The 10,624-nt window shown below is 42.4% G+C and overlaps 1 protein-coding gene across 1 annotated transcript in view; it reads left to right on the forward strand.

Annotated features, from left to right (window-relative positions):
• The window catches only part of LOC101849120 (pecanex-like protein 1), a gene marked incomplete in the record, with an annotated part of 44,638 nt that extends 36,568 nt beyond the window's left edge, over positions 1 to 8,070 (forward strand). Inside the window, 7 exon segments of the mRNA XM_013080705.2 lie at positions 1,188 to 1,335; positions 2,021 to 2,172; positions 3,002 to 3,080; positions 3,608 to 3,888; positions 4,676 to 4,779; positions 5,796 to 5,986; positions 6,986 to 8,070. Coding sequence (XP_012936159.1) covers positions 1,188 to 1,335; positions 2,021 to 2,172; positions 3,002 to 3,080; positions 3,608 to 3,888; positions 4,676 to 4,779; positions 5,796 to 5,986; positions 6,986 to 7,267 — 1,237 coding nt within the window.
• Positions 8,071 to 10,624: the final 2,554 nt, after the last annotated feature.

Genomic DNA, 10,624 nt, shown 5'->3' on the forward strand with positions numbered 1-10,624 from the left:
GGGGGGGGGTTGGTAAGTGTTTTACGGCGCTCGCTACTGCACAAAGTTATGTGAGCGTGCGGGACACACCAAACATTGCAATTGTCTAAGACAGCCACCCATTGTCAAGGAGAAAAGTGGTTGTCTTAGACAGGTGGATGTCTTGGATCCTGGACAAGGGAGTTATGATGGGTACAAAAATGCAAGCGTGGAAGTGGGAAGTTGGAATGTCATTTGTACAGATAAGATAAGATACATCTTTATTGTCGAGATCCTGGCACATTGGTTGGTTTGGTGTTTCACCACGTACACACATACACACACTCACACACGTTCACACACACACTCTGGAACATGCACACACACGCAGGTTTACAGTCACATGCATAATATAAATGAACAGTAGCATAAACAATAATAATGTAAAGGTGGTTGTGTTTCATGTGTGGTCATTAGAGCAGGTTTGACTTTATTTATGTAGGGAGTTGTTGAAAGTCTTGGCTGTGATCCTGTAAATGGTCTTCCTCTTGATGCTGTGGATGAGGGTGACATGATTATGATAACTTCAGGTCTAGGAAGTTTAAGTCAGACAAATTGTCTAACCTGATAGGTGTACGTGTATACGATTACCAATCTCTGACATTCCAAAACGGAGGATCAGAATGTAAAAAAAATACTTTCTCAACCATTTTTCTATTGTTGAAAGTTTTTAAAGTAAACCTCGCTTTTCTTCCAATGGGTAGAATGATAAAAACCTAATCTTTTGCGACAAACAACATGCTGAGAGAAGAAAAAAAGGAGCTGACCAGGAAGACAGACAACAGGAAGAAGTAGGTTACCATCATCGTCAATGTCTGCTCCAGACCTGACACCAGCAGGATTATCTTTGACAATGTCATCTAACGTACCAAAGTGGGTGGTTGGCGGGTGCTCTGGTGTGGTTTGCTCCTTCTTTTCTACCAAACATCTATCGTTCTGATCTCTTCTCCTTCTTTTTAAAAATGTTTGTTACTCTCTTGTAACACCTCTAATCTTCGGCACTTATTTGACCTTATTGTGTTGCAAGTGCCATAAAACACTTACTAAAAAACTAAAACTAATCTTCGGCGCTTATATGACCTTATTGTGTTGCAAGTGCCGTAAAACTCTCACTAAAACTAATAAAACTAACTAATCAAATTGTTTTTGGTTTTTATTACCTGTTTCAGTGTGGACTACTTCCTGTGCGGCCTCCATGCTCTGTTCAAGGGCGACTTCCGCATCCAGTCGCAGCGCGACGAGTGGGTGTTTGCCGACATGGACATGATGCGGCGTGTGGTGGCCCCGGCCGTAAGGATGTCGCTCAAGCTGCACCAGGTGAGGGCGTGGGGGTGGGAGGAGAGGTTTAGAAACACGTGTCATCTGGTGAGGGGGTGGGGGAGAGGTTTAGAAACACACACGTGTCATCAGGGGTGGGGGTGGGAGGAGAGGTTTAGAAACACACACGTGTCATCTGGTGAGGGGGTGGGGTGGGAGGAGAGGTTCAGAAACACACACGTGTCATCTGTGTCTTTCCATGATCGCCCAGTCAATTTCTGGGAGTTTCCAGATGGAACTGTTCTTTGAATAAAGAACCAAAGTGGCATCTTACGTGAGGTTTTTTTTGGTCCGGTTTTTGTTATTTCCTTCCTTGTTTTCAATTGAAAAAATAACGAGTGCCGAAGTGATGATATAATATTGATTTGGGTGCTCTCTTTCTGATTTTTCTCAAAACTTGAACAACTGACCAGGGCACTATTGGATTGACACTGACAATGTGTTTGGTTGTAGTGGAGCAGGAAAAATGTTTTGTTTTTGTTTTTCAACTCAATTTTTTTTCTTGTGTCTATTTTTGTTGAGTAGTTCTCTGTTATTTTTGCTAACTGCATAATGGAGCCAGAAAGTTCTTAAAATGAGTAATTGAAATTCTGTGTAATATTTTTCTCACAGAACGAAGGGTTACCAGCCTTCAGACTTGTGCTGTTCATGGAAATATCATGTTTTCCACGTCTTGTGTTTTCAGCATCATTTTACAGCTCCGGATGAGTACTGCGACTGCCAGGTTCTGTACGACGCCATCACGGACAATGAGAGAACCATGGTGATATCCCACGAGGCCGACCCCGCCTGGCGGAACGCTGTCATATCTAACGTGCCGTCTCTGTTGGCCCTTCGGTTGGTATACGTTATATTATCTAATAACTGTTTGCGTGTTTGTGTCTGTGTATGTAACATATGTGCGTGCGTGGTGAGTGTGTTGATGTATGCATGTGCTTGTATTTATCAAGCCACAGCAAATTTCTCTTTATAAAGATCAGTAAAATGTTATCTTATCCCCAGTGCAGTCTTAACATTTGCCTGCAGAGATCTTTTGTGTTTCTTTCCTTCTGTGCTTTTTTAGTTCCAGCAAAATAGGCTGGTCCTCGGTCTTGGGTGAAGGCAAAGGGCTTGTGGAAATATTGCTAAAGTTTATCTTATGTGATGTGAAGTGAACCGTGACTATGTTTTGAATTGTTACTTTTTTTTTTTTTACTTCAAAAATTTGAGTGCACTAGAATTTATTGAAAGAAGAATACTGGAAATTTTAGTAGGCGGGAAATGACAATATTAAGGATGCCCACTTGTATAAGACAACCACTATACTCCTCAACAATGGCTGGTGTCTTGGACAATTTCCACTGTATTTCCAGCAGTCTGTACATGCTCTGTGGGTGGTTGGCGGGTGCTCTGGCGTGGTTTGCTCCTTCTTTCCTATCAAACATCTATTGTCCTGATCTCTCCTCCTCTTTTTTTGTGTTTGTTACTCTCTTGTAACATCTCTAATCTTTGGCACTTTTATGACCTTATTGTGTTGCAAGTGCCGTAAAACTCTTACTCAAACTAAGTACATGCTCTATTAAGTGTTTCATAGACCAGAGGTCAGGAAAACTAATTTACTTCGGTCTTCAGGTGGTGAGAAATCTGTCTTGACGCGTGGCCTCTAATTTGTTTTGTGTCTCCCCAGGCATGTTTTTGACGAGGGAGCTGATGAGTACAAAATTATCATGCTGAACAAACGCTACTTAAACTTCAGGGTGGTCAAGGTAAGAGGCTGGTTGTGTTGAGGTTTTGTTTTTGTTTTATGTTTTTTCTTTTTGCTTCAATGTGAATCTTCAGTAAGTGATTACTCGATACACAATTTTTGTTTGGCGGCACTTTGTTTTTAACGCTTGAGGAGCATTTTTAATCACATGTCAGGCTGAGCAAATGAAATGGATTATACACTGTCGATTCATCAAATACACAAAGTTTTGACATTTTATGGGTTAGCTGGTCAGTTCTCAAAGCCATGATATGTACATCTGTGCTTAGATGTTTGTTTGTTTGAAGTGCTGTGTGGTCTTCAGTTCTGTACGTTTTCTTGAAGTGAGCTTTACTCAATCATATTCCTCCCTTTTTGACTTTCAACCAGCCTTTTTAGGTTGAGCGAAGACTAAAGCTGAAACTTAAACATTGATAAAGTTTTGTGTTCTGGTGGACATAATATAGTTGAAACCTTTCTTCCTTTTTTTTTTCCTGGCACCTGTGATAAGTTTGTAAAACTCTACCACTTTCTGTCCGTGGTGTCTAGGTGAACCGAGAATGCGTGCGAGGACTGTGGGCGGGGCAGCAGCAGGAGCTGATATTTCTGCGCAATCGCAACCCGGAGAGAGGCAGCATTCAGAACGCCAAGCAGGCGCTGCGCAACATGATCAACTCTTCGTGCGACCAGCCCATTGGCTACCCCATCTACGTGTCCCCACTAACCACCTCGTACAGCACCACCCACGACCAGCTGACCGGCGTCCCGGTCCTCGGGGGAGAGTTCCGCTTCAGTGCCTTGCGCTCTTTCTTCACGTCCATTTGGAACAGGTGGGTGTTTGTGTGCCGAGGGCGTTTAACCCTTTCCGGTTCACTTGCCTCAATAATGTGAAGGTGAAAATTATCTGTTCGTGTCACTTGGTGCTGTTTTGCGCCAGACCAGGCCCGAGAAGTCCGATGCAGTCACTCTCCTGGCTGGGTGACCAGATGGGGTATTTTGTTTACAGCTGGCTGTGTGACTGCAAAGTGTTAATCTATAGTTCTTACAGTGACCAACGACTGTTAGTTTCCAGATATCATAGAAAGGAATAAAACAGAAGTGTGTGGGAGGGGGTGGGGTGTGGAGGTTCTGCGGGTAAATTTTTACTTTCACTCCTGCTCACAATGCAGTGCTCTTAGGGGCCTAACATAATTACTTTTGGCTGCCGAACGCACACACAAACATACATAGCCATTTAAACCATCACAAATCAATAGTTTTCAAGAAAATCTCAACCCTGATTGCAAAACATTAAACTACGGGAAAAGACAGGGATGCCCCCTCCTGAAAAACACACACTCACTCACTCACACACACACTCACTCACACACACACTCACTCACACACACACACACACTCACACACACACACACAACGATGTACTAATAATTTGCGAAGAAGGAAAAAAGTTGAAATGGTGTAAAACGGATAAAAATGAACAAGAAAAGTGTTCTGCAATATCTGAGCATGAGGCTGGAGTGAAAGTAAAGTACTACCCTCCTTTTTTGTCCTTGAAGTGTTGTTACCTCGTCAATGCAGGCTAGTGTTGCGCTCTGAGCGGGACTTTTACTATTGCAGGCTGCGACAACGCTGCGACGCTACGTGTGCCGGGGGGAGCGCGCCGTTTGAGCCGGACCGTGGGGCGTATACCGTGAGCCATCAGATGGCAGCAGCGACCATCGGTAAGTTTTGTGCTGTTTTTGTAAATTATGATATTTTTTGGAGAGAGAGGGAGGGAGAGAGAGGAAGAGAGAGAGAGTGGGAGGGAGGGGAGGGAAGGAGAGAGAGAGAGAGGAGTGAAGTAGTGTCTGAATTTTTCCGATGTAGATGGGTCAGAATTAGTCTTGTTGGCTATAGTTAAAGGCACAAGTCATCTTAATCCTTTACTTCTTCTATATCTCTTTAAGAAGTATTCTCTATTGCAGGTTCGTAGGTCATCGTCAGACAGTCGAACTATTGTTGCATTGACATAGCATAAATCCTTACTCTGAAGTAGGCTCTTAACTCTTATATCTCCGGTCAGAACTGCTGTGCCGGTGAGCCACTGACAGCGGTTCGGGACACATTCTTTTACGACGACTGCGACATCAAATTATTTTTCGATCAGGATTTCATTCGTTAAATGAAAAACTATCGAAATAGGTTCAATTGTTTTGATTTAATTACAAATTTAGCGACGTTTTTGTCATTTTTAGATTTAGAACCAAAAAGGGGCCCCGGCATAGTGGATTTACCCCCTTGGAGATAAAGAATGAAGCACGACAGACAATATTATGCTCCTTCCTTCCTATCAAACACCTATCGTCCTGATCTCTCCTGCTTCTTTTCTGTGTTTGTTACTCTCTTGTAACACCTCTAATCGTCGGCACTTATATGACGTTATTGTGTTGCAAGTGCCGTAAAACTGTTACTTTTTTTTTTTAAGACAATATTATAAAATGTATATTTTTCACGAACATATTTGTTTCTGCTGTATTTACAAAAAATTTCATAAATGTCTGTCCGTCCTTTTAGCATGATGGTGATAATATGGACATGTGCAGTTGCGAGCGCCGAAAAACTCTTACTAAAACATGACATGATCCTAGATTTGTTGCAGTAAGACCTGTTGGCACTTACATGACCAAAATTGAGTGGATAGTGCCGTAAAACACCTACTCAATCAATCAATCAGTCAATGTTCCTGCTGTGTGTTCAGGCTCCACTCCCCGGCAGAATCTGCCGCCCTCGCTGGGCATCGATATTCCGATGCAGCCTCTGGGCAACCGTGGCAGCCTCATCTCCACCGCCTCCTCGGCCAGCAAAGTGACCACTCTGGCCTCGCTGGCAAACCTCACCAGTCTGATCAACGAGTCCACACTCAAGGACAACCTGCCCCACAGAGTTCGGGTGAGTGACCCGGTTGTCGTAGTGAGTGGGTGGTTGTTGGAGGGTGCTCTGGTGTGGTTTGCTCCTTCTTTCCTATCAAACATCTGTCGTCTTTATCTTTCCTCCTTTTTTTTGTGTTTGTTACTCTCTTGTAGCATCTCTAATCTTCAGCACTTATATGATCTTATTGTGTTGCAAGTGCCGTAAAACTCTTGAAAATTACCCTGTTGTAGACTGCGCTTGTGAAGGGCTCAACGGACAAATGTGTTGTTACCATAAACCGTAATTCATGAGGGTGTCAATTTTAAGAGCTGGTAAACTCATAACTGCATTTCTGTTCAGCTATTGGTGGATTATTGTTGTTTAATTTCCCGTTCAGCTAGCAGTGCCATTAAACCACAAGTCAAACAGGATAGAAGTCATGAGTGTACACAAGCTAGTAAAACTGATACCCTCAGGGTTTCCAGTTTGTGATAACACCCGCTTTTCCCTGAACCTTTCATAGGTCTTGCTATAGTCTCTCCAGTTCCACAATGAAGCCGGCTGCTGGAGGATTAGATTTGCACTGTTTCTTTTTTTTCTTTTCTTTTTCTTTTTTTTCCATATGCTGGATCCATGACAACCTCTTTCATTTATCTGTGTTGACATTTTTGTCCTCACCTGAAACTTAATTTGGTACTCTAGAAGAGTTATAAAGACATAGGAAGCACTTCATGTCAAAAGGAAACAAAATAATGCTCTCTTCCCTCTCTTTATTACTGGAGTTATATAAGATGCATTTCCTCAAGTGCCGATTAAATCAACACTAACTGACTGACTGACCGTGAAGAAAGTGCCGATTTAATCAGCACATGCCAGTAATAATAGGGTTAAGTCCACACCTTTTTTGACTTGCAAACACAGAAGCTTTGAACTTACAGGGATCACTGATTATATTAAAATATCTATTTTGTTTTAGCTCTCGTATGAGCACATTTTTATGGGGCTATTTAAACATTTTTATTTTTTTTTCGTCTCCAGATCATGGACCCCAGCCTGATCTACGACTGCATCAACCTGGGCCGGCGCGTGGACGTCCAGTGGCCCAACGAGGACTGGAAGACGGCCGGAGGGAAGAACGGGTGGAAGGAGTGGACGCCCAAGAAGGGGATGGAGGGCACGGTGGTCCACCGCTGGACCCCTGGCCACACGGACCCCGTGAAGAGATCTCACGTGGACAGGAACATTCTGTTAGTGCAGCTGAAGGACCACTACGTTCCCATCGCCGAGTCGGGCGTCCTTGACCTTGGTGCTGAGGTGTGATGTGTCGTGTAATGTGTGGTGTGTTTAATGTGTGATGTGTAGTCTAATGTATGAGGTGTCATGCGTGATGTGTCTTGCGTGGTGTGTTGTGTGGAGAGAGAAGTGTGTTGTGTGCTGCCTGTATGTGGTTTAGTGTCCGAGCTTTTTTTGACACTTGTGTCGGAGCATTTTTTGACACGGCTGTGTCGATGTTCCATGCAATGGAAAAACATATCATGCCCTGTGGGTAGTGTGAAAGTGAAGTGAAGCTATACATATTCGTTATGTCTATATAATGTAAATTTTTATATCATAATTTGTTTGATGCTACTTAATTATTTTGTGGATATTATTGACCTTATGTTCAGTTGAAGCTCAGTTGGTTTTGTGTGGGTTTTTTTCTTCTTTTATTGTCTTCAGTTGTGAGAAAACAGTGCAGGGTACGATGATATTTGGATGAGTGCTTTTACATTTAGGTGGCGTATACTTGTTTGTGTTCCTAATTTATGCCTCATTGAACGGCCTTCTATATTATACATGATACGTTTTGCTCTCCCTCTCCTGAAAAATGAGGGGGCAGTGAGTCTACGTGCTGTGAACCTGGCATCCAATGAATTCGTCGAGTCTGGTCCTTAGTTTGCGCTGATTGCCAAGGTGTTGCTGAAAAGTGGAAACAAAAAGGAAAAGAGAAAAATCCACTTTTGTTGGTCGTGTGGGAAAATTCTGGTACATGCCATATGCAATGTATACTTAAATATATATGTAGAAGTTCAATCATCAGCTTGCAATACTTGCTGTAGACAATTAAACGGCAGAGTGGGTTTTTTTTTTTTTTTAGCAATTGTATATCATCTGTGCATCTGCCAAATTATGTCACTGACTGTAGTGTCTTTAGGCCATTCCCAAAGGGGGGACATTTCTCGTTCAAGCACAGTAGAATTGTAAATGGGCTGACTCATGTCACGCTCATAACTGTGCCTGATCTACAACAGGGAACTGCGGCTTTTTCTTTCCTGATCCTTACTATTGTCATTTTCCTCTACTTCTTTTGTATGTTTGTCACTCCCTTGTGACCTGCTATTTTGGGGTTCCTTGATAATCGAAGCAGACCTTGTGCTGTTGAAACTAGAGAGGTGAGCAGAGTAAGTCTGATTCCCTGTAAAGACTTCTCTGTTGACACCCACCCCTTGGTGCTCATATGACCGTATGCAGTTGCGAGCGCTGTAAAACCCTCTACTATATACTATATAAACTCTTTTTTTTTTTCAAATTATGTTATTCACTACTGTAAATACACTAGGTGAGGTGATACTGTATTATGTAAAAAGGAACACTTTGCCCAGTTTTGAGCAATTCTGGTAGATATATAATAAGAACAAAGCTACTCCCCCTCCCCCCACCCCACCCCCTCCGGTTTTCTGAAAGTCAGTGTTGATTGAGACACATATATACAGGGTTAGGATGGGACATGGGCCTGATATGTCTAGTCATGAAATGCAATGTCGTGTCCACAACAAATCGCGACCTCAGTTCTTTCTTGTCCTGTCTCCATTTTTAATAAGAGTGAAAACAGTTCATAACAAAGTGTGAGCTTAAGAAGAAGTCACATTTTCAATAGATAGGACAAGAAAACACTGTGGTCGCTAAATACAGACTTAATTGTTGTTATCCTTTTTTTTAACCCCCTCCTGTATTGAGCTCTAGCTTCCTCGATGCATATCTTTGTACACAACCTGGGAAATTGGGGAATTATGTGGGAGCAAACAGTGCACAAGGACACATTTTTTAGAGCTTCTTTCACAATAAGCTATTTATTTAGGATGTTCGAAGGCATGCTGACTGGGTTTTATTCGCACACTCTTCATTATGCCTATGCCCAACCTAAAGGAATAGCTGGCATCAGTCTCCGTCAAACTGCATAATATTGCAAGGGTCTGTTTAGACAGTGGGATATTTCCTCCCACAGACCCGCTTGCGATAAATTGAGTCCTTCACTGTAGACTGCCCGAACAAAAACTTCTGACAGTGGCACTTCCTCCACACCTCTGCTGGCAGCTCCCACCCAGCACACGTTGGCTCAGATCCCACCGATGTGGATATCTCTGGATCTTCGGATACGAGGTTCAATGTACTCGAGTAAGAAATGTATGCTGTCATTTATAGACAGTGTTCATACCGGTCTTGGAAAACTGGAAAACTCTTGGAATTTTGTTGTTATTTTCCGAGACGTGAAAAATTTTTGGAATTTTGGAAAATTGACAACGGTCTTGGAAAAACACATTTTAACTAGATCTTTCTAAAAAACATTTCCTCGGAAGTTTAAAAGGCTTCGACTTTACGCATTCTGAATGTTTTTAAAATACCACACCAGAACAAATTTTCTTCCGAAATGACACGTTATTTGTCTTGGGGAAAAAAAGAAATCTGGACTTGAAAACTCTTGGAAAAGTCTTGGGGAAAAAAGAAATCTGGTCTTGAAAACTCTTGAAAAAGTCTTGGGGAAAAAAGAAATCTGAACTTGAAAACTTTTGGAAAAGTCTTGGGGAAAAAAGAAATCTGGTCTTGAAAACTCTTGGAAAAGTCTTGGGGAAAAAAGAAATCTGGTCTTGAAAACTCTTGGAAAAGTCTTGGGGAAAAAAAATCTCCTGCTCAGTATGAACCCTGTATAGAGTGGTCCTGCTGGTAGTCGCAGAGACAGAGACATCGGCAAATGTTTGGTTGGCACCTTCTGGCGTACTGCCTACCAGTTTGGTGAAAGGGGTTTTTTTAGATGTGGAACCAAACTGTCACTGTTTTTTCTGTCAATAAATGTAAGTCATTTTCTGTCTCTTGCCATCCCCATCCGAGAAAAAATATTATTTAATTTGTAAAAGGTTATGTAATGATGGTGTGGTTTTTGTAGTTCAGCTTACAAAAGATTCTTTTCAGCTTTGTGTAAATTTCTTATTGGGAGTTTTTCAGCGCATGAAGGCTGAAAGATTGTTCCTAGACTAAACACATGACAGTATAACACGCATAGCTCGAATTTGTCGGGACCAGCCTCTTTAGTCCGAGGGATATCTTACAAAGATAAAGAAGAGAGAAAAAATGGGACTGCAGGCACAGTTCGACGGATGTGGGATTTCGAGTCTTCTGTGTTCGATCTACCCGTGTTATACTGTACCTGGTTGTAAGATTTGGCAACTACAAGGGAATGATTGTAGAGCCTCATACGAGTCTAATCCTGAAATACAACAGGAAGACTTAAAGGGGTACTGGGAAATACAGTAAGACCGGGTGCCTGTTGCGGATGGGGTCTGGTCGGATGGTCGATCGCGCGACTCGCCGCCTGGAAACAAACGCATTTGTTTTTTTAGGCGCCGTGTCAGGCGATTGGTT

Source organism: Aplysia californica, unplaced genomic scaffold (assembly GCF_000002075.1).
Source record: "Aplysia californica isolate F4 #8 unplaced genomic scaffold, AplCal3.0 scaffold00096, whole genome shotgun sequence".
In the NCBI taxonomy this organism is placed as follows: Eukaryota; Metazoa; Mollusca; class Gastropoda; order Aplysiida; family Aplysiidae; genus Aplysia; species Aplysia californica.